This window comes from Ostrinia furnacalis, unplaced genomic scaffold (assembly GCF_004193835.3).
Source record: "Ostrinia furnacalis isolate ACB-3 unplaced genomic scaffold, ASM419383v2 OfSCF7464, whole genome shotgun sequence".
NCBI lineage: Eukaryota > Metazoa > Arthropoda > Insecta > Lepidoptera > Crambidae > Ostrinia > Ostrinia furnacalis.
This window is the reverse complement of record NW_021137703.1, coordinates 94,634-119,057: the sequence shown is the minus strand read 5'-3', so window position 1 is coordinate 119,057 and position 24,424 is coordinate 94,634. Positions and strand designations below refer to the sequence as shown.

Sequence of the window (24,424 nt, the reverse complement as noted above, 5' to 3'; positions counted from 1 at the left end):
GAGAGGTTAAAGCCATATTATTTTTGACTTCGGGACATTCGCAAAGTTACAGATTTGATCAGATTTTCTTAATACCTCAATTTGCTCTAAGTTTTTTTAAACAAATGAATCAAATTTTGTGATCCTTTTAATAAAATGTGCTAGCTTGAAACAATTTAAGGCAAGAAGTTGCTATTACGCTTTACACTGTTTTAAAATCTATACAGTGTGCACATTCATAATATGCTAAACACCTTTGTATACCTACGTGGCTTTAAAGATGTCTCTTGTATATTTCATTCCTTACTTATTTCTGTTTAGTGTGGTATTCTGATGATATATTGAAAAATATTTTTGGTGTTGATCATGAATGAAAAATCATCGAGATAACAATAAACAAATGTTGTCCAGGTCACAAACGCCACAGCTTGCGCCGTCCCGAGTCCGAACGTGACCATAGTGTCCAAAGGCAACACGGGGGAGCTGATCGCCGCAGGAACTTCCGACGGCAAGGTCAACATCTGGCGCTTCGAGTGCGGCCTACGGTTGGCCAAGTTCATCCACCTGTCGCCCTACGACTCGATATTCAGCGGGATACTCAGCACGGACTGCAATAAAGTCTGGTCGGCGAGTATAGAGAAAGATACCTGTAAGTGTCTAGTAGTATTGTTGTATAGGTCTACGCTTAAGTCGTCAGTGCCTGAGTAATGGGAGCGGCACAGGAGGAGTGACTTTGACATATTATGACGTGACAGAACATAAAAATCTAAACTTTAGATATTTGCATATTTGAAGTCTCACTAACGTTCGACGTCCCAAAAACACCCTCCCGTGCTGTTGCTCCTATACCTAAAACACTGACTTGAGTAAAGCACTAGCCCTATACATTTATTTCTGAAGTTATGTTTGATGATTCGTCTACAAACAATGTCTTATTTTTCCACAGCAACATACGGCATCGAATTGACTGCTATGTCATTCGTCGGTATGACGTCACAACAGGAATCGTATTCCCAAGCGCAGAGCGCGGAGGGCGCGGAAAAGGACACGGCCAGCACATCGAAGACGAAACCCTCATTGATATGCGCGGTCACTGTCACCAGGACCAACACCGCGCCCTCCGACCAGCCCATCCAAGAAGACTCCAGTAAGGCTCTCTTCGAGACCGGTGCGGACAAGGCCAAAGAGAGCGTTCAAGCCATGAACGACGAGAACGAGGCAAAAAGCAATTTGCCGTCCTCAAATAAAATGTTGTATCTATTGACGTACGACATACACAGTTCCGTAGCTGGGTCCGTGACCACGGTGGTCCAGACCAGCAACGGCAGCGGCAACTCCAAGCCCGGCGGCAGCAAGAAAGTTTGCACCGTCGCGCGCAAGGACGACGCCAACATCTACGACGAGATCTACTTCCAGTACTCCGACGAGGACACCGAGCTGCCGCCCTGCACCAGCAGCCTCATGGACGAGCAGATCAGCAACGTGATTAACCTCAACGCGTCCTCCAGCAAGGACGACTGCAAGATATGGGAACCGAAGAAGATTATCTTCATGAAGCATTTCAAGGTGCCGCCTCCGCCGCCGCCCACGGCACTGTTGCCCGAGCTCCCGGAATCGGGACAGGGCAGCATGCTAGACTTTGTCGGCAAAATATCCCAGCTCAAGAGCTGGAAGAGCGGCAACCTCGAGTCGGTCGGCACGAAGCTGGCCGACCAGACCGACGCGGTCCTGCAGCAGGCGGACCCTATAACCCACTACCTCAACATGAACGGACCTCTAGAAATATCGGACCTCAAGTGGTACGAGGGAGGCGACGGCGGAAAGGTCAAGGTCACGACCTTCGGAGGCACAAAAGTCAAGACGCAGACCGTCGTCAGCAACAGCAACAACGACGGCTTCGACAGCGACCCCCCGGCCGAGGAGGTCGTGTCGCAGGGCATCGCCATACAGTGCCTCAACGTCCCGACCAATCTCATCCTCAACGACGACTCCAAAGTCACCCATCTCTTGCCCACTGAAGATAAGGAGCATTTACTCGTCGTCGTCTCGAGTATCACCTCGGTCTCGGTGAAACTCGAGGACGACGCGGACACCGACGGCGATATATGGATGGACGTCGACGAGGTGACCGAGCCGCCGACCGAAAAAGATTGTTCCGACGCGAAGGCCTACTTCCTTCTCTACAAAATCAACAGCCAAACCTCTGTGTGCACTTTAGACGACAACCCAGTGTTCATGAAAGAGTTGCCATACAACGAAAGTCCCGTAGACATATGCCTGTTGCCTATGGATAAGCACTCGTTCGCAGTAGTCTCAGTTGACGGCTGCCTCCGATTGTACTCGATCGCTGACTTTTCTTTGTTGACTGAGAAACGAGTTCCTAAAGAACACTTTTCATCTGTCACTTTCTGTGCGTCGGTCGACCGCCTGAGCGTGTCGACGAAGCACGGAATCATTTACTTCTACGCCCTGAACAACGGCGAGAAAGATAACACCGGGGACGTGGACGACGACGAATTCGCCAACATAGATTTCGACATGCTTCAGAAAGCGCCTCGAGACGAGGTGTGCGGGCCGCTGCCCCCGCCCGTCATCATCGCGAACAAGACTGAGTTGGATATGAATGACTTGGAAGCATTGATATCTCTAACAGGGTCTTACGGTACGAACACGACGGTGCCCTACAGCGCCGTGGTGCCCGGCTTCTGGTGCGAGCTGTCGCCCGCTCAGCGCTCCAGATCCGACCACCAGAATAACAGGACTTGGAGACTCCAGTCGTCGACCTGGGACGAGCACGTCCTGGAATTGACCTTGCCGTACAGCGTTTCGTTAGCGCACGTAGAGTTCGGCTTCACCTTGCACACGGCCTGCTCGGCCAACCTGCCGGTGATCCAGGTCACACTACTGAAACAGAACCTTCACGGGCTCGGATACAAGAAAGACGCGTCGTACGGCTCGCCCGTGCACTTTTCGATCGACGCAGAAAACGCGACCAACGTCGAGAACCCCGTCAACAGCGAGGAGTATTTGCAAGCTCATAACGCTGAGATTCTCGCCGGTCCATTGCTGTTATCCTCCGGGCTGGACTTGACGCAGCAGTCCGGCACGCTCATATTGACCAGTCCCCGCCTGTATCGAGCGCGAGGTCGGACGTTCTTGATACACATCAAGTCCCTCTTCGACCCGGCCAAGGACCTGAAGGCTCAGTCCAAAGAGAGCGGGTCAAAGAAGTCCGGTTTTATCGGATGCGACTGGCTGCACCAGATATCGCTGACGGTGCGCGCGAGCCCGCCGACTGATATTCCAATGGAGCGGCAGCAGAGGATCGCGATGCTCGAATCTAATGCGTTTCTGGACACTCTTTGCGAGATCGCGACCGGCGGGGGTGATTCCGAGAAGCGGAAATTGGCTTTGGATTTGCTGATTTGGACGGTATCGATCCGTCTGCAGCGGATTCGCGCTGCTAAGGCGGAGAAAGGCAAGGGCAAGGAAGCTGGTAGCGCGGCCGAGGCGGCGCAGCTGGAGTGCGCGCGCGCCGTGGAGCGCCACGCCGACGCGCTCATCAAGAACTGCGTGCTGTGCTCCAACCGCAGCATCGCCAAGAAGTGCGTCAAGATCATGCTGATTACGAGCGAGTGAGTATTGACGCTTCTTTTGATAATATGGTACTGATTTCGGGACGAATATTTAGCTACGTTTCGTAGACTCAGTCTTCTGCTGAATACACGCTTTTTCGGAATTCGTTAGTTACATTTAATACATGATAATACATAATAATGGCTTCCTCCTTCGGCCTTATCATCACATCAGGTTAGATACAGGCCAAGATCTTCCTCTTTGTGGATTAAAAAATATAATATATAGAGTAGCCAAATCTGTAAAAGGCTTGGAACGAGTGCCCCTGTTAATTGCCTGACGATTTGCCTGCCTACTACACAAGTCATGGAAGCCGAGGTTTTCAACGACAGTCAAATATTTAATGAACGTTTTATTCCAACAGGGGCGTAAAGCAACTGCCCAAGCCTTGGAAGTCGACCTTCGAGCAGACGCTAACCAACAGCGTGAGCGGGTGCATCCCGTTCCTCGGCGCGTGCGAGTCGCCGGGCGCACTGCGTTGGTTGGCGGCGCTGGCACAGCACGCGGCGCGCGGTGGCCAGAGACAGGCGGCGGCGACGCTCGTGGCGGGATGCCTGGCGTTGTTAGAACGCACTGCGAGGTGTCTTCGTGACCGAGCTGATGTTTATCATCAGCTGCTGAGAGCCAGGTGAGTGGCAGTGGGCGGGGCACATAGCTCGTAGAGCTAATAGCCGCTGGGGTAGGAAAGTTCTTGAGTGGCGATCACGAAAATGAAGACGTGGCGTGGGCAGGCCTCCCACTAGTTGGACCGATGATCTGGTGAAGGTCGCGGGAGGTGCCTGGATGCGAGCGGCGCAGGAACGGTCTTTGTAGAAATCCTCGGGGAAGCCTTTGTCCAGCAGTGGACGTCTTTCGGCTGAAACGAACGAACAAGTGACTGACGCGGACAATATCACGCGACGCTCTTGGCTGGATGCCTGGCGCTGTTAGAACGCACTGCGAGGTGTCTGCGCGACCGAGCTGATGTGTATCACCAGCTGCTGAGGGCCAGGTGAGTGTTTCTGACGCCGGCTGTATCTAAGCACAGGCGCTTGTGGCTGGATGCCTGGCGCTGTTAGAACGCACAGCGAGGTGTCTGCGTGACCGAGCTGATGTCTATCACCAGCTGCTGAGGGCTAGGTGAGTAACTGACGCTGACAGTGTCAAGGCGCGCGACACTCGTGGCTGGCACCTCCTCGTCGCAGGTTCTTTGTTTAGGGCTAGGTAGGTGAGTGTATCTGACGCTAGCAGTACTGAATTCTGATCCGTCTTGCCTTTGCAAACCCTAGTCCAGAAGTGTCCATTGATTAAATTAGTAACGAATCTACAAGCTATCTCCCAGGACCACTCGACCTTCACTCTTTGGATTTCGCTGCAGGCTAATTTGTAGATGATGGCTATACAAGAGTTGCAAAAAAGGTAGAATTAGTCTTGTAAACCCTACACCTGATACACTGAATTTTTAGGCACAGGCATAAATAAATAATCAAAAATGATTTCCCATCAGGTTTGGCCTATACGGGCTGCCGCTAGAACGCACAATCTTCGCGTCAGAAGTGCCAGAACTGGGACGCGGCTCGTCGACTCCAGTCACATACGCCAGCGTGCTCGCAGGCGACAATGCTACGCCGCCCAGCGCTAAGACTGATTGCCAGCTCAAAGACTTGCTCAATCTACCCCCGGATATCGGTAAGTGTTGCCACTTGCAGACGGCTTGTTATGGGAATAAGGGCCGTGAAAGTAAATTAATGATGGAGCTGGAAACAATATTTATTTGAGCAGTTGACTAACACCATTAACTATTCATGACACTTCTTTTAAAAACACTTCGTTCTAGCCCGCAATTTGCTGTAAAATTATTTTAGACCTTAAAATCAATAAATTGTTAAATTCGCGAAGTTACGTCAGAGTAACCTTTGGCTTACAATATGTATGGAAGAGTCAAATTCAAATTATTTTTTGCATGTCACATGGGTAAGGGTTGACAAGAACATAATATTGTAGGTACATGTGACGCCCAGTGAAGGCGTTGCAAAAACTTAAAAATAACATTAAAATAGATAATTATTTGCAAACTAAAATTAAATTAATTAAACATTAAAATTATAAAAGAGTCTTGTTTTGATAGCTCATGAAAAGTGTTCCTATACTAACCTATTGAATTTGACATGATTATTTCATTACGCAATTTACAGACAACAGCACATTAGTCTTTTTTGTTGAAAAATAGTTCTTATTACATTACATTGCTGTCGTCTGTTATTTTTTGTTTTTTAATACACCATTCGCCACCCTGAAGTCGGCACAGCAGATACTACAGATCATTCAGCGTCCACCCCCCCAGATGCGAAGTCGCCGCCTTCATCCGTCGCGGCGTGGGCGCAGAGCAACGGAGTGGGCGTGTTCGGGGCGGGGCTTAGCGAGGCCATGCCCCTGCACGTGACGTGCCACGCCGCCTCCGACGGGACCAAACTGGAGTCCACTGGTGGCCGTCACCACGCTTCCGTTGTCAGCTACATGCCTGGCGCGCTGGGAGTGGCTGATCCTAACCAGGTATGTGGACTGATGTCTATGACGTAATGTGTGTTGCTTATTTTAGAGTCCTAGCAAAATACAGACTACCCATTGTAGTCGACCACGCTATAGGTCGACAAAAAGGCGAAAAAATAGTCTGCGGGGAAACTTAGGTATCATGTCTTAATCGGTGGAGAGGTACTGCTGGCCAGATAATGTTCGGGGATGGGTGTGAAAAATTCTCGACGACACGCCGGATATGAGGCATGAAGTCTTCGTTGTTTTTAACTTCCTACGCGGCTATCGACGAGTCCAAGCATGTTTGTGTGCGAAACGAATGTTTATAGTTCAAGTAAGTCTAGATTAGTGTAAAAGTTAAGAGGCATATTTGTTCACAGCTTTGGTCCGCCGTGAAAGAGGGCCAAATGAAACAAACATCCCAAGATCCCGACTCTTTAGAAGACGTCGAGAGCTCTTTGATGGACTGTGATCCTCAAGAGAAACTCGAGTTTTCTGAAGAGAAGCTTTTTAAGGTTAGAAATGTAGTTGTGCGATGTCGTCTGTGATTTTTCCTGGAGTCGTTTATTATGTCGTTAGCAATGTGTACAAACCTGGATTTATTTTTACAGGAACAGGAGCAGTGCAAGATCCCGTGGGCGGGGCTGGTGACGCGGCCGCCGCAGCATACGCTAGTTGTGGAGCGAATGCACTCGGGCGCGCGCAGATATATCGTGCTCGACTTCGGACACACTGTTCGCCTCACAGACGTGGTATGTGTGCTCCCTTACACTAGCCCATAAGCGTGGTTTAGACTAGCAATGAAACTTGCAGAAGTTGACTTCCGCTATTTACCACTGTGGAAATAGCTGTGGCAAGTGAACTTCTGCAAGTTTTATTGTTAGTGTAAATAAACCTCGCTCATATGATAGGGTCATCTTGTGGGTGTGGTCGATACGACTAGATTTGTGCACTTTTTACACAGAATTATTTCATGAGTCACGAAAACACTGCGTTTGTATCATTGGTGCTTTAATTATTAGGTCAAAGCTTGAGCGAGATAGATAACAATAATATGTTGACAGCGTTACTTTCACAGCGGTTTTTTTATACACACAGTTAACATAGCTGAAAAACAAAAGTTTAACGAGTGCAGCATTTCGAGACGTATTTATCGTTGCACAACTGAGTTCAATCTAACAAATACACAAATAATAGTGGGCTTTGTTCTTTAACTTTTTATGTGATTAAAGTATTTTGGAATCTATGCTGTTGTAACTAAAGTCTATTTCCAGATAATCCCGTCGTGCTCGGACCTGGTGACGCTTTGCATCGACATCTGGGTGGCGGGCGAGGAGACGGACTGCGTGAAGCTGGTGTTCGCCACCGACATCGCCACGAAACATCTGCTGCTCACCGACATACAGCCGCCGCCGCTCTGCCGGTACATGAAGGTATGAACAAGCAAGAACAGCCTTTACTTTTATGCCAATAAGGTTCATGTATACCAGCAATATTAAAAGATTGGCAAAGGAAATGTGTTGTTAAAAGACTGTAAACCCGCGTACTTATAGAAGACTATCTTTTCCTTTCAAAATCTGCTATATGATGACCTACTCATTTTCGATTTCCAATGAGCAGCAACCACATAGATCGTTTCATCATCAACGAAGAAGCGCCCCACCAATTTTTGGTTTCAGTCGCGCGGGGTGCGGGGAGTTTGATCCGAGCAATCCGAGTGTCATTATTGTAGTGTGCGTGTGCACTCATGGATAATTTAGCGTGTACCGATAACACTTAAACATTAGCGCAAGAATGGTGAGGCGCGTCTACGTGGATGAAACGATCGTCTGTACTTAAAACAGAAATAATCTTCGTTTCTACCTTATCTTGTTTTAGGCCCTATTACACTCGCACTCATTTACATCTATTTGCCACAGATCACAACAATAGGCCGCTATGGAATGTCGGCAATGAAGTGCAAGATCCCCCTCGGCTGGTTCTACGGCGAGATCGCCGAAATCGCCAACGTGCAAGCCTCAGTGAACGCGCTCAACGCTTTGCACCAAGACCTGGCCTGCAGGTTTAGGTAAGTAGCTCTTACGTGAATTAGGTATCTAATAAAGGTTATCCATTAATAAATAGCTTCGGCCGCATGGTTATCGGTCTGTAACAGGGAGACTTTACAGTGCGCGCTTCCCTGTTTCAGAAATACATTTAGATAATGCGATAAAACTGTGTCACAAACTCTAGCAAAACAACTTTTAAATGTTCAATTCCTGATACATGTAATCCCATTGAAACCTTGCATTTTTCTGGATATGCAAACAATTCGATCTATACTCTGTAATATTAACCCTTCGTGTTATTCCAGACTATAAACTATTTCTGTTTGTAAATAATTTACACCTTGTTAAATTACAGTCATTCTGGTGTGATTGACTTAAAGAAATTCATCCAAACATTCGCATTTACAATAGTAGTAAGAAGTATGTTATTATCAATATAACATTTCTGGATAACTCTAATCCTAAAATTTCTCTCACAGGCTTGCATCAGGCAAACTAATGGACCTCCTCAACCCCTACCTCGAACTATACAACGGGAACGCCGCCCACATGATGGCGTACCTAAACATCGCCAACGACACCGACAACAGTGTAGTCGCGGCCTACACCGAGTGCATTGAACTCCAGCAGCAACTACACACCTGTAACAACATACTGAAGAGACTGCAGAACACGCCGGATTGTAATCCGATGATATTGAACCTTATTAACAAGGGCAAGATCAGCTCTGAAGCGCTGCTGCAGAGGTCGTCGACCGACAAGCTGACTGTGATCAGCGAGAATGTCGTCGATATGCTGCTGTACTTCTTCTTCCAAATGGGCGATGTGGTAAGCTTACAGTGAAATATTACACAATTAAATAGTACCTATAGACACTCCTTACTTCAATGTACTGTTTACATTCCAGTAGTTATAACAAATAGTTTTCTGGGGCTTAACGTTATGATTTATTTTTTTCTAAAGAAACCAATATTTCTTCTAATCAATTTTCTTTATCTTTGAATTCGCTGTTCTAATCTAAATGGGAGAATTATTAACTTGCAACCTTTTACGACGGTACGTCTGTCTCACTCTTTTGCACAAAAAGTTACTGGAACGAAATGAAATACTAAAACACGTTTCATAATCTCTAAGCCACACACATTGCGGTAACCCAAACATTTGCGCTATCGCCAAAGTATTCGCGTATACTTCGGTGCTATTTGCATAGTCGCACTGTCGGCTGCCCTTTGGGTGACCTTGAGCCTTCTTATGAGGCCCATAGTAAGCGACCACGTCTCAGATCCGTATACCATCACTGGCAACACACATGGTCAAATACTTTCGACTTGAGACACTGCGGTATTTCGGACGTGAGTATATGGCGAAGCTTTCGAACCTGGATGCGGGCAGCGCAGGACCGTTCATTGTGGAAAACCTTGGGGGAGGCCTTTGTCCAGCAGTGGACGTCATTTGGCTGAAACGACGACTGTCGGCTGAATGTTACTGCGATGTGTGCGACCCAGCCGTAACTGCGCGTTCCTTTGCATGAAACTCTGTTTGACGCAGTGGAGGGACTAAATGAAATAATTTATTGTGGAAGTTAAAAAATAATTGAGATAGATTTTTTTCCTTATTTTTCCTAAAGTCCTGTGGCGTCGGCTTATCCTTGAATTTTGGGACACGTTGTATACATAGTTGGTCAGGGAATTTTGAAAAAATTGTCAGGGAAAGTCAGGGAAAAGTCAGGGAATTTTTTCGAACATTTGCAGTGGACACCCTGATAATCAAAGCTAGGCGAGGAGTGCTATCTGACACTAGCAGTAAGCTATCCCACGGGTCTACTTGACTTTAGATTTCGCTTAGGCTAATCTATAGCTGATGGCTATACAAGAAATTTAATGCTGGTAAATTAAGTAAGAATAGTCCCTTACCCTAATGGCTGATACACACTGCGTTTTTAGGCACAGGCATAAATAAATAATCAAAAATGATTTCCCTTCAGGTTCGGCCTATACGGGCTGCCGCTAGAACGCACTATCTTCGCGTCAGAAGTGCCAGAACTGGGACGCGGCTCGTCAACGCCAGTCACATACGCCAGCGTGCTCGCGGGCGACAACGCTACGCCGCCCAGCGCTAAGACTGATTGCCAGCTCAAAGACCTACTCAATCTACCCCCGGATATCGGTAAGTGTTGCCACTTGCAGACGACTTGTTATGGGAATAAGGGCTATGATAGTAAATTAGTGATGGAGCTGGGAACACTGATTGGGTTGGACTGACACCATTAACCGTTCATGACACTTCTTTTAAAACACTTCATTCTAGCCCGCAATTTGCTGTAAAATTATTTTAGACCTTAACGTCAGAGTAACCTTTGGCTTACAATATGTATGGAAGAGTCAAATTCAAATTCAAATTATTTATTGCATGTCACATGGGTAAGGGTTGACAAGAACATAATATTGTAGGTACATGTGACGCCCAGTGAAGGCGTTGCAAAAACTTAAAAATAACATTAAAATAGATAATTATTTGCAAACTAAAATTAAATTAATTAAACATTAAAATTATAAGTCTTGTTTTGATAGCTCATGAAAAGTGTTACTATACTAACCTATTGAATTTGACATGATTATTTCATTACGCAATTTACAGACAACAGCACAACAGCAGTCTTTTTTGTTGAAAAATAGTTCTTATTACATTACATTGCTGTCATCTGTTATTTTTTTTGTTTTTTAATACACCATTCGCCACCCTGAAGTCGGCACAGCAGATACTACAGATCATTCAGCGTCCACCCCCCCAGATGCGAAGTCGCCGCCTTCATCCGTCGCGGCGTGGGCGCAGAGCAACGGAGTGGGCGTGTTCGGGGCGGGGCTTAGCGAGGCCATGCCCCTGCACGTGACGTGCCATGCTGCCTCCGACGGGACCAAACTGGAGTCCACTGGTGGCCGTCACCACGCCTCTGTTGTCAGCTACATGCCTGGCGCGCTGGGAGTGGCTGATCCTAACCAGGTATGTGGAGACTGATGACTATGACGTAATGTGTGTTGCTTATTTTAGAGTCCTAGCAAAATACAGACTACCCATTGAAGTCGACCACACTATAGGTCGACAAAAAGGCTATAGTCTGCGGTGAAACTTAGGTATCATGTCTTAATCGGTGGAGAGGTACTGCTGGCCAGATAATGTTCGGGGATGGGTGTGAAAAATTCTCGCCGACACGCCGGATATGAGGCATGAAGTCTTCATTGTTTTTAACTTTCTACGCGGCTATCGACGAGTCCAAGCATGTTTGTGTGCGAAACGAATGTTTATTGTTCAAGTAAGTCTAGATTAGTGTAAAAGTTAAGAGGCATATTTGTTCACAGCTTTGGTCCGCCGTGAAAGAGGGCCAAATGAAACAAACTTCCCAAGATCCTGACTCTTTAGAGGACGTCGAGAGCTCTTTGATGGACTGTGATCCTCAAGAGAAACTCGAGTTTTCTGAAGAGAAGCTTTTTAAGGTTAGAAATGTAGTTGTGCGATGTCGTCTGTGATTTTTCGTAGCGGTTTTAGTTGTCATTAGCAATGTGTATAAACCTGGATTATTTTTACAGGAACAGGAGCAGTGCAAGATCCCGTGGGCGGGGCTGGTGACGCGGCCGCCGCAGCATACGCTAGTTGTGGAGCGAATGCACTCGGGCGCGCGCAGATATATCGTGCTCGACTTCGGACACACTGTTCGCCTCACAGACGTGGTATGTGTGCTCCCTTACACTAGCCCATAAGCGTGGTTTAGACTAGCAATAAAACTTGCAGAAGTTGACTTCCGCAAGCTATTTACCACTGTGTAAATAGCTGTAGCAAGTGAACTTCTGCAAGTTTTATTGCTAGTCTAAACCTCGCTCATATGATAGAGTCATCTTGTGGGCGTGGTCGATACGACTACATTTGTGCACTTCACACATAATTGTTTGCTGCGTTTGTGTCATTGGTGCTTTAATTATTAGGTCAAAGCTTGAACGAGATAGATAACAATATGTTGACAGCGTTACTTTCACAGCGGTTTTTTTATACACGCAGTTAACATAGCTGAAAAAACAAAAGTTAACCTTAAGTTAAGTTAAAGGGTTAATGAGCAGCATTTCAAGACGTATTTAGTTGCACAACTGAGTTCAATCTAACAAATACACAAATAATAGTGGGCTTTGTTCTTTAACTTTTTATGTGATTAAAGTATTTTGGAATCTATGCTGTTGTAACTAAAGTCTATTTCCAGATAATCCCGTCGTGCTCGGACCTGGTGACGCTATGCATCGACATCTGGGTGGCGGGCGAGGAGACGGACTGCGTGAAGCTGGTGTTCGCCACCGACATCGCCACGAAACATCTGCTGCTCACCGACATACAGCCGCCGCCGCTCTGCCGGTACATGAAGGTACGAAAACCGCCTTTATTATTGGCGATATCAAAGGAAATCTTCGTTCGGCCTGATCATCACTTTCCATCAGGTGAGATGCAGGCCAAGAGGTACTGGTACCTGAGACTGTAAATCAGATAATGACCCAAAATCTCACTACTGTAGGGTGACCGAATCGTCTACTAATATGCATGTGCAGTCGACACATACTAAAACATTTTTGTTGCAAAACGGCAACTATTTATAGCTCGATGTCCCGAACGTCTATATTTAAAAAAATCTTCATTTCTACCTTATCTTGTTTGGGCCTATTTATACTCACACTCATTTACTCTCATTTGTGTATTTAATAAAGCTAATTGTTAATTTCTTTAATTACTATTTAACGTGTGAGCTTTTTTCGTCTGAAACACAGGTTCTTAACCTAGCTCAGGCTACAAAAGACTATGAACTGTATAATGTAAGCTCTAGCATAATAAGTTCTTATAATGCTCTTATTTTAATGAATAAACTATTTATTATTATTTATTTGTCTGCTACAGATCACAACAATAGGCCGCTATGGAATGTCGGCAATGAAGTGCAAGATACCTCTCGGCTGGTTCTACGGTGAGATCGCCGAAATCGCTAACGTGCAAGCGTCCGTAAACGCGCTCAACGCTTTGCACCAAGACCTGGCCTGCAGGTTTAGGTAAGTAGTTAGGAATCTTCATTCAGTCATTTAATTATTGTACTAGATACGCGTAGTTGTCGGTCTGTCACAGGAAGTCTTTATCATGCGCGCTTCCTCGTTCCAGAAACATTATTATCTAATAAATAATGCGCTATTTCAAAACCTTTGAAATACACGGTTCCTAATAAAATAATGCTATCCCATTGGAACCGTGCATGCAAAAAATCATGTCCATCCTCTGTTCTGTAAATCATACAGGACCTATTAAGTTAATCTATTCATACTTATGCCTATGTCTATGTGCTATTTTAAACTTAAACCTAAGTATATCTGTGTTGTATTTTATCCAGATGTTTAACCGCCCTGTCGTGGTTCATTGAGAAGAATACGGGACTATTCCCACCTCTCGTTCTCACCGCGGTAACTACTGTGTGGCCAGGATGTTTTTGAATTGAGAAGAATGTTATTTTTTAATAATATTGCTGGATAACTTTTCCCTAATCCTAAAATTTCTCCCACAGGCTTGCATCAGGCAAACTAATGGACCTACTCAACCCCTACCTCGAACTATACAACGGGAACGCCGCCCACATGATGGCGTACCTAAACATCGCCAACGACACCGACAACAGTGTAGTCGCGGCCTACACCGAGTGCATTGAACTCCAGCAGCAACTACACACCTGCAACAACATACTGAAGAGGCTGCAGAACACGCCGGATTGCAATCCGACGATATTGAACCTTATTAACAAGGGCAAGATCAGCTCTGAAGCGCTGCTGCAGAGGTCGTCGACCGACAAGCTGACGGTGATCAGCGAGAATGTAGTCGATATGCTGCTGTACTTCTTCTTACAAATGGGCGATGTGGTAAGTTGACAGTGAAATATTAGATACAGTACAGTAACATTCTGGAGATTAACGTTGCGAAAGCTATTTTTGCTAAAGAGACCAATTTCTCTTGATTCTTTGTCCAATTCTTAATAGAGACACTTTTCAGTGATCTTTACATTAAAATTACCTTCTACGACGTCTATTACTCTTTTAAACAAAAAAATAACTGGAACGAAATGCATGAATTGTGTGATACTAAAACTCGTTTGAAAGTGCATTTACACAAACAGTCGCGTTTTATACAACTGCCTTGGCGGCGTACGAATCCCAGCGCAAGCGACGTAGTATGTAAACGCACTAACTGTGGCGCTTTCCCTCGAAACTTGCTGTTTGATGATGCATTCAGCGGAGGAACTAAATGAATTGTCTCCTTTATTCAGCCGCACGAGGAAGTGACCCTGGAGTGGTGTAAAGCAGTGTGCCCAGTCTCGTGGGAGTGGGGCGGGCGCGCGGGCGCGGCGCTGGCCACGCTGGCGGCGCGGCTGTGCGGCGCGGCGGGCTGGTGGGGGCCCTACCTGGCCGACACGCTCGTCGCCGCGCTGCAGGACGCCGACGCGCCGCCCAGGGCGCTGGACAGGTAGCTATACAGCACTAGCGAGCTCAGGGCTGCTCTATAGCACGAGGAGGTGTACTGCAAGAAAGTGAGCCCGGTGTCGTGAGAATGGAACTGACACGCTCATCGCCGCGCTGCAAGACGCCGACGCGCCGCCCAGGGCGCTGGATAGGTAGCTATACAGCACTAGCGAGCTCAGGGCTGCTCTATAGCACGAGGAGTGACCCTGGAGTGGTGCAAGGCAGTGTGCCCAGTCTCGTGGGAGTGGGGCGGGCTGGTGGGGGCCCTACCTGGCCGACACGCTCGTCGCCGCGCTGCAGGACGCCGACGCGCCGCCCAGGGCGCTGGACAGGTAGCTATACAACACTACCAAAAAGGTGACCCACAAGGGGTGCAAGGTGAGAGTGGGGCTGAAATACTCGTCGCCGCGCTAGCTGACACACTCGTGGCCGCGCTAGACGACGCCGACGTGCCGCCGCTAGACAAGTACTTTACCGCACTAGCAAGCTTAGGGCCGTGAAGAAAAAAGTGACTCCCTAGTGGTCGTGTCGACAGGCTAGCCGCCAAGAGCGCTGGACAGAGACTGTAACGTACTACCAAGCTCGGGTCGTTTTATAGCACGAGGGGGTAATCCGTGAGTGGTGCAAGTTGTTGAGCCCGCTGTCATGGGAGAGAGGCCGACGCTGAAGCGCCGTCACGAGCGTTTGACAAGTACACAGCGTCACACTGTTCCTGTATGAAGTTACTACTGCTATTTATTATGTCATTTAGTTTCCACTGCAAAATAAGGAGGATTTGTCCTAGATTTACGCCTTTTCATAACTACTTTAAAGTTGATTGCGTTTTGAAGTGTAATGGAAAAAATCTAGAAAATTATGAACCATCTTATAGAGCCTAAATAGCTTAGCAGTATTTTTAGCCGTTGGCAAAATCTGAACTTAGTATCTTTTTAGCGCCCGTATTAAACAACAATACTTAAAACTCAATGAAACATAGTATATCACGCTATCTTTTTTGCAGATGTCTCGTGCTAGTGATGTACATGTGCCGCAAGAGTCTCTTCGCTCAAACCGACCCGGAGCAGGGCGTCGCGGCCGCGCTGGCCGAGCGCGCTCTCACACTAGTCAGGGCTCCGAGGGCACAACCGGCGCTGACCGCCGCTATACTGACGGCACTTGCGGCTGTATTAGACGCCGCGGCTGCCGCGCCGGCCAGCCAAACAAAACACAACCGGTGAGTGACGCACTAGTCGTAGATTGTCTATTGTCTAGGTCACTTACTCTAGTCAGGGCTCCGAGGCCACAACCGGCGCTGACCGCCGCTATACTGACGGCCCTGGCCGCTGTACTGGACGCCGCGGCTGCCGCGCCGGCCAGCCAAACAAAACATAACCGGTGAGTGACGCACTAGTCGTAGATTGTCTATTGTCTAGGTCACTTTTAGTCTGGTTAGAGCTCCGAGGCCACAACCGGCGCTGACCGCCGCTATACTGACGGCACTTGCGGCTGTACTGGACGCCGCGGCTGCCGCGCCGGCCAGCCAAACAAAACACAACCGGTGAGTGACGCACTAGTCGTAGATTGTCTATTGTCTAGGTCACTTTTACTCTGGTCAGAGCTCCGAGGGCACAACCGGCGCTGACCGCCGCTATACTGACGGCACTTGCGGCTGTACTGGACGCCGCGGCTGCCGCGCCGGCCAGCCAAACAAAACACAACCGGTGAGTGACGCACTAGTCGTAGATTGTCTATTGTCTAGGTCACTTTTACTCTGGTCAGAGCTCCGAGGGCACAACCGGCGCTGACCGCCGCTATACTGACGGCCCTGGCCGCTGTACTGGACGCCGCGGCTGCCGCGCCGGCCAGCCAAACAAAACACAACCGGTGAGTGACGCACTAGTCGTATATTGTGTAAGTTTAGAGATTATCTATTGTCTAGGTCACTTTTAGTCTGGTTAGAGCTCCGAGGCCACAACCGGCGCTGACCGCCGCTATACTGACGGCACTTGCGGCTGTATTGGACGCCGCGGCCGCTGCGCCGGCCAGCCAAACAAAACACAACCGGTGAGTGACGCACTAGTCGTAGATTGTGTAGGTTTAGAGATTGTCTAGGACACTTTTAACCTGGTCAGGGCTCCGAGATCACAACCGGCGCTGACCGCCGCTATACTGACGGCTTTAGCGGCTGTACTGGATGCCGCGGCTGCCGCGCCGGCCAACCAAACAAAACACAACCGGTGAGTGAGGCAGATGCTTGGCGATAAATATCTATCGTTGGTCTTTTTCTTCCATGGTGAAAGCATTTTAGGGACCGACAGTGCCATTGGTGATCGGTGGTGCGGGTGCTACTGACAACGCCACTCTCGGTGCAGAGTTTTGGGCTGATACAGTGTAGGTTTGTCGACACGATAAGAAGGTCTGAGTGACCAATGACAATGTAACTTGCGTTTTTTTCTATAACATATAGGTAACTAAAATAAAACCAGGAAAATTTGTGAAAATACACATCTTCAGCATTTATGGCAGGTGCCAAAGTTTTTTTTTTCTATTGTATTGTATTCATAACATTTCTTTCTAAGATGTAGTCAGGCCGGCCGGTGCGAACATAATTTAAGCATATACGTGAAATCAACTCTGGGTGCCATCATCTTACTTTAAAAACAAATGCCAAAAGACTGTTTAAACTCCATACAAAAACACTGGTAAAAGTTGAAATGATGCAACAGCCTAATACTTAAAAACTAAAACTTCTATTTCTATTATTTTTTACTTAAGAGCGTTTACGCCGTTTGGCGCAAAAACAGTACTTTTTCAACTCGTTACAATCATTAACCAGTAATACTACAAATATGTTATAGGCATAAATAGTTAGGCAATTTCGTCGTCTAAATAGTTAATTGAGAAAATATTGCGATTAGTTTAGTATTTAAGAATTCTATCAAGATAAGTCCACACAGGTTTTGTAAATTTCCACTTTAGCGTCAGTTTACAAGCTGAAATTACAAGGTGGACCGACGACCTCCTAAAGGTAGCAGGAAGGCGCTGGATGCAGGCCGCCACCAACCGGCCATTGTGGAAATTATTGGGGGAGGCCTATGTTCAGCAGTGGACGTCATATGGTTGAAATTATGATGATGATATCGCCCCGTGGTTTGGTGAGTTGTACATCGATAATCAAAAAGGAACAAATTACAAGCATATTCAAGTTTTTTACCACTGTCTAATATTTTTGTAACATGTGACTTGAATGACTCTACAAATCGTTCCGCCAGTATTGGTTGAAGGAGTAAAAGTTTGTTTGATACCTGTTTTACAAAAACACTTAAATTCTTTGCTAGTCCATTTCCATAATTGGCCCATTATCAGTTACCAATGATTACCCTTAACACACAAAATGGTTTTAAATACTTCAATTTTATAATTTTAAGAAGTGCTATTTTGTAATAAATTAAAGATTTTGATTAAAATCATTATTTTACTGTATACAATCGAGAAATTATACGAATATAACCAAATATTTAAAATTTATAACACAAACTCAATTCCGATATTAATATCGGAATTCCGATATTGAGATCTAATATCGGAAACCAATATCGGAATTGAAAACCTTCCGATATTACATGCCCTACTGGTGACACTTTGGGGACTCGTGACTTGAATTTAGGGATGTCTGATGGTAACGTCAAGTCACTATTAAGCAACTTTGATGAGACAGATGATGAAAAAATTGATGCCCCATCCTCAGATCAGACCCTGGATATCATCCAAGACCAGAGTACTTGTCAATACCAATCAAATAAGTCAAAACTCGACAGAGTTACATCGTTTAGTCACAGAGTTTCTATGGCTACCTTCCGTCTCCATCATCAGATCAACTCCATGACCTCATTACATTGAAGTTTCATCTGAGTTACATGTCTATGCAAAATTTCAGCTCAATCGGTTGGCAGGAAGTAGCTCTAATTCAGCTTCCAAGATTTTACTCAAACATACATTCACACATTTGTTGCAAGTTAAATTAAAGTTTGTAATAACAAGTTCAATAAAAGCTGTTAAAAAGTAAATCATAAATGATTCTAAACAATTGCAGATCAATTTGAAACTAAAAACACCTATTTTACCATACCTGATGTAATTAAAATATTAATTAATTCTAGCCCCTTTTAATGTCTTTGAAACCCGTAGTGTCACTGGTGACACCCCCCATTTTGGCGTATGTAGGGGGGCTAGATTTTTTTTCGCATTTTTTGTTAGTTGTACATATGAAACTTAGGCTGCCTTCTAAAATTCAAGACAATCCGACAATTTTTAGGGGTCTGGGTCTCAGGAGGTTATGCTTTAGAAAGACCTTTGATCTTGACTATCGAAGCATTTTTTTTTTCAGGTTTGGAGTGATCTACATTATGACTTTGTTTTTAGTCATAATTATATTACTCCTTTTTAGTTTTTTATCTAATGAAGTGGATTGATCTAAATTATGACATAATTTTGTTCATAATTAGATTACTTTCATATAGTTTTTTTTTAGGATTAGAGTGATCTATGTTATGATTTTTTTTGTCATAACTAGATTACTCCTTTTTGTTTTAATAGTTGTACTTTTTTGTTTCAGTAAATATTTTCTATTGTCGATATGAAAGTGCAACTTATAACTTATGTTTATTTATATTTTTTTTATAATTATTTATTGATTTGATTATTGAGTGCAGACTAGTGAGCAGTTCACTGTGAGTGCNTAGCTATTAAAAAACTTAGGACCGTTTTATAGCACGAGGAGGTGTGCTGCAAGGAAGTGAGCCCGGTGTCGTGAGAGTGGGACTGATACACTCATCGCCGCACTGCAAGACGCTGTATAGGTACCGTCACACAAAAATTAGTTAGGTGCTGGAAAAGCTTATCAGGCTCCTTGTGACTAATAAAGGCCTGTGCAGATGAGGGACTTTGGATGATGGAAAATCGAGAAATGTAAACCATTTGTTGTCAAAATGTCCAAAGATATTTTATAGGGCCATCGCCCATCTTGAATGTCTTGCCACTGACAAATTCTGGGCTTCGTATCTTTCTTAATTGGCTAAAACTGTCATACCTGTTCTTTCGCAGATGTCTCGTGCTAGTGATGTACATGTGCCGCAAGAGTCTCTTCGCTCAAACCGACCCGGAACAGGGCGTCGCGGCCGCGCTGGCCGAGCGCGCTCTCACACTAGTCAGGGCTCCGAGGGCACAACCGGCGCTGACCGCCGCTATACTGACGGCTTTAGCGGCTGTACTGGACGCCGCGGCCGCTGCGCCGGCCAGCCAAACAAAACACAACCGGTGAGTGACGCACTAGTCGTAGATTGTCTATTGTCTAGGTCACTTACTCTGGTCAGAGCTCCGAGGCCACAACCGGCGCTGACCGCCGCTATACTGACGGCTTTAGCGGCTGTATTGGACGCCGCGGCTGCCGCGCCGGCCAGCCAAACAAAACACAACCGGTGAGTGACGCACTAGTCGTAGATTGTCTATTGTCTAGGTCACTTTACTCTGGTCAGAGCTCCGAGGGCACAACCGGCGCTGACCGCCGCTATACTGACGGCTTTAGCGGCTGTACTGGATGCCGCGCCGGCCAGCCAAAAAAAACACAACCGGTGAGTGACGCACTAGTCGTAGATTGTCTAGGTTCCTCTCACATTAGTCAGGGCTTCGAGGGCACAACCGGCGCTGACCGCCGCTATACTGACGGCACTTGCGGCTGTATTGGACGCCGCAGCTGCTGCGCCTGCCAGCCAAACAAAACACAACCGGTGAGTGAGGCCATGGTCGTAGAGTGTCTAAGTTCCTCTCACATTAGTCAGGGCTCCGAGGGCACAACCGGCGCTGACCGCCGCTATACTGACGGCACTTGCGGCTGTACTGGACGCCGCGGCTGCCGCGCCGGCCAGCCAAACAAAACACAACCGGTGAGTGACGCACTAGTCGTAGATTGTCTAGGTCACTCTTACTCTAGTCAGGGCTCTGAGAGCACAACCGGCGCTGACCGCCGCTATACTGACGGCCCTGGCCGCTGTACTCGACGTTGTGGCTGCCGCGCCGGCCAGCCAAACAAAACACAACCGGTGAGTGACGCACCAGTCGTAGATTGTCTATTGTCTAGGTCACTTTTACTCTGGTCTGAGCTCCGAGGGCACAACCGGCGCTGACCGCCGCTATACTGACGGCTTTAGCGGCTGTACTGGATGCCGCGCCGGCCAGCCAAACAAAACACAACCGGTGAGTGACGCACTAGTCGTAGATTGTCTAGGTCACTCTTACTCCAGTCAGGGCTCCGAGAGCACAACCGGCGCTGACCGCCGCTGTACTGACGGCACTTGCGGCTGTACTGGACGCCGCTGACTGACAGTGCCATTGGTCTGAGTGACCAAAGACTAATTTAACTTACGTTCTTTTTAGGCAACTAAAATAAAAACCAGAAAAAAAAGTAAGATACATGGATCTTCAGAATTAAGCCAGGTGCCAAAATTTTTTGTATTTTTTTCTATTGTAATGTATTCATATTTCTTTCTATAAGGCAAACAGGCCAGTGTGAGTGTAATGAACATGAAACATGGATAATAATATACGTGTCAAAGTCAAAGTCAAAATTTCTTTATTTGTTTGGACTAATAAATAGTTCTTACAAATCGTCATTTTGCTCTTAAGGAGCCTCTACATGTCTCATAATCTTTTTACCCTACCAGCGCTTCGAGACCAACATTTGGCAAGTGCTGAGAAGAAGCGCCGCAACAAACTCAGTCACCACTGTCTGCCGGTTAATATTTGCTCTTAAGGAGCCTCTACATGTCTCATAATCTTTTTACCCTACCAGCGCTTCGAGACCAACATTTGGCAAGTGCTTTACAAAATGCCCATTTGGCGCGGATTGAGGACACTAATCGCCTTAATATAAATAAATAGAAATAGTAGTAGTAGGTACATTCGATTCAGGAACAGTTCACTGAATTAACCTTGCATTCTGGTATGGTGTATCTTATAAGAATGGGTATACAAGATTGCGTGGTATATTAAACAAGGTAGTGACGTGCTAATATCTAGACTTACATATTAAGATACTAGTAGAAATGACTCGCATACATAAATTTGAATAACTTGGATTGACCAGTCCCCGAAAGCAGCGCCTGTTCACAGACATGACGAGTGAACCAGCCAGCGTGAAATCGAATACTTCAAAAATTATAACTAAGTCTAAGAGTCTATTTCTTTTTTTTGTGCAAACGCCGTCAACATAAAACATGACTTAACACAAAAATCTAAACACACCTGCATTTCACAGCTGGGACTGGGTAAGCGGGGGCCGCGTGGGCGGCGGCGGGGAAGGCGCCCGCCCAGAATGCCGCCTGCACCGCCGCAAGCTGCACAAGAAACTCCTCCACCAGATGCAGGAGTTAGAAGCAGCTCGTCGTGGCATCCAGGTGGCACTGGAGGAGCAGCAGGTGAAACTACAAGTATTATATACGTTCTCACACTTTGTTGCGGGTTTGGTGGTTGGTTAGTCGTGTGCGCTTACGAGCTTAATGTTATGAAGCTGAGACGCAATACGTGATGTTGTTTGCTTTGTTTTACCAGAATAATTTAGAAGCTATTTCTAACTTAACTTAATCAATGTATGGACGACGGCACAACAATACCACTGGAATTTGTTGTAGTTATAATAGGTGTGGTTTTAGTTAAATGTTTATCAAATATTTGATGTGCTGTCGACTGGACATTGGGCTTGTGTTTGTGTGTATAGAAAATGATAAAAATTAACGATGATGCTAATAATTATCTTGAATTTTTACTGTCTTACAATATTTTGCAAATTGTAAATAACTTGAAAAAATTTAACTGATTAACGGGAATTTGCCCGGCAAGCGGAAGGTTGTGGGTTCAGTTCCCGCCTTAGGCAGTTCGATTTTTTCCAGTTATTTATAATTTTCAAATTTTGAGATGCGACTCTTAACGCTAAAAATTAAATAACTATCTTACAATACTTGTAAAAACTACAAGAATTTAAATTCACAATCGTTAAAAGTCTACACTTGCGCTTCATCTCGCTTCGCCATATCTAACAAATGAACTCAACAAAATCAAATTCCCCAAACGTAGCTAAACACCACAAACTTTTGCCGTCTGTATCAGCGTGCCCGTTTCGGTCTGAAGGCGCGCATGGCGATGGTGGGCAAGCGCGACGCGGGGGCGAAGGCCGAGGCCTCCGGGCCGCCGGTGGAGGCCCGGTCCGTGCGCCCTATGCCGCCCGAGCTCGGCTCGCGACTTGGCGCCGCGCTGGTAGCACATATGCTAGCGGCTGATAGCGCCTCGGATGGGGATGCGCTGCTGTTGTGCGCTAAGGTTGGTGGTTTTAATTATATTTATTTATTTCTAAGTTCCATAGCGAGTATTTAATGGTAGTTTATAAGAGCAGCGACGTTGTAAAATATTATTTAAAGATCCAATCTCTTTATTCTAATGATGAAATTAAGCCTCTCAAGAGGAGCATAAAAAAGCATGTCTTTTGAGGTCATCCATCCATGTAGCTGGAGGCCTAAAGTTATCCTATATTATATCGAATTCGAATCTGCAGTCCTATTTTTAACCTGCCGACATCGTTGGGCTCTTGTATTGATATAATTTTAAGCATTCAAACTGTGAACGACGCGAAGTTCTTAGGCTTGACGTTTCATCTGTGATTTGAGCGTTGTTTTGTGATGCGCAGGATGTTACAATTTATTCATTATATTTGGCCCTTTTAAGCCAGCTGTTTGTAATAAGAGGGTCACTTTGCAGGTGGTGGGCCGTCTGTGTTGCGTGTGTGGCGGCGCAGGCCTACTAGAGCCGTCCGGCGTGCTAGGATTAGCGCGGCTGGCCGTCACGCTGCCGCCCTGGCCGCGCCACGCGCTCACCACGCTCTTACAGGTATGGCAATAGAGTCGAGAGTGCTGTGTCAATCAATATGTATACTTCATGATTTTTGGTGTTTAAAGTTCTTATTGTTATTAATATGTAGATTCTAATTTTGTAAAATTTGCATGCCTACCCTGGACAAAACATGTTGGACTTGACATTTTTTATCGACCATTTTGTTACCATGTTTCTGAGCAAATAAATGATTTATTTATTTATTTATTTTTATTTAACGGGTGGCTAAAATAAAATGTTTTGTCCCCAGGACTTAGTAGAATTCGAAAGCGGCTCACCCAACACGAGCCCGTCTGCGTCGACGGAAGAGGCGTGGCCTGCTGCCGGCTCGTCGCGCTACCACGCGCCGCCCGCGCCCAAGCCACGCCCCAAGGGCGCCACTGTCGCAGGTATTATTCGAACATAATGTTGATGCATAATCGATAGTGCAATAGAGCTCAAAGTAAAGAATTATTCGATTATTAATCGATATAATTGATTGTTATAAAATAAGATCTAATTTAATTGATATCATCAATTTCGATACTATCGATAGGTGGAGCAAAATCGATTAATTGTTAAATCGATTATGCGACACTGTTGTGCTTAGTTTTGTGTATGAAAATGGTGCTTCAATATAGATACTCCTATGGTGGCGGAAAATGTGAAGTTGATCAATTTGAAGCAGCTCATTGGCTTGGACTCTTTAGTCTACTGTCATGTGATGTGTGCTACAATATTGTGTGATCAATACAAGATAACGTTAATAGTTAAATGCTAGTCCTGTAAAGTGTTAAGCTCTTGAAAAAATCGTAGTTCACAAAAAGC

At 46.0% G+C, this 24,424-nt stretch overlaps 1 protein-coding gene across 1 annotated transcript in view; it reads left to right on the top strand.

The window, feature by feature from the left end:
- Bruce (BIR repeat containing ubiquitin-conjugating enzyme) overlaps window positions 1-24,424 on the top strand; it is an 88,924-nt gene that overhangs the window by 10,031 nt on the left and 54,469 nt on the right. The window contains exons 7-21 of the mRNA XM_028320968.1: window positions 926-3,614; window positions 3,980-4,243; window positions 5,102-5,283; window positions 5,939-6,147; window positions 6,507-6,641; window positions 6,738-6,878; window positions 7,401-7,559; window positions 8,046-8,194; window positions 8,654-9,002; window positions 14,509-14,705; window positions 15,702-15,914; window positions 21,993-22,152; window positions 22,841-23,050; window positions 23,486-23,614; window positions 23,868-24,006. Of these exons, the coding sequence (XP_028176769.1) occupies window positions 926-3,614; window positions 3,980-4,243; window positions 5,102-5,283; window positions 5,939-6,147; window positions 6,507-6,641; window positions 6,738-6,878; window positions 7,401-7,559; window positions 8,046-8,194; window positions 8,654-9,002; window positions 14,509-14,705; window positions 15,702-15,914; window positions 21,993-22,152; window positions 22,841-23,050; window positions 23,486-23,614; window positions 23,868-24,006 (5,325 nt within the window). The remainder of the gene's footprint in view (window positions 1-925; window positions 3,615-3,979; window positions 4,244-5,101; window positions 5,284-5,938; window positions 6,148-6,506; window positions 6,642-6,737; window positions 6,879-7,400; window positions 7,560-8,045; window positions 8,195-8,653; window positions 9,003-14,508; window positions 14,706-15,701; window positions 15,915-21,992; window positions 22,153-22,840; window positions 23,051-23,485; window positions 23,615-23,867; window positions 24,007-24,424) is intronic.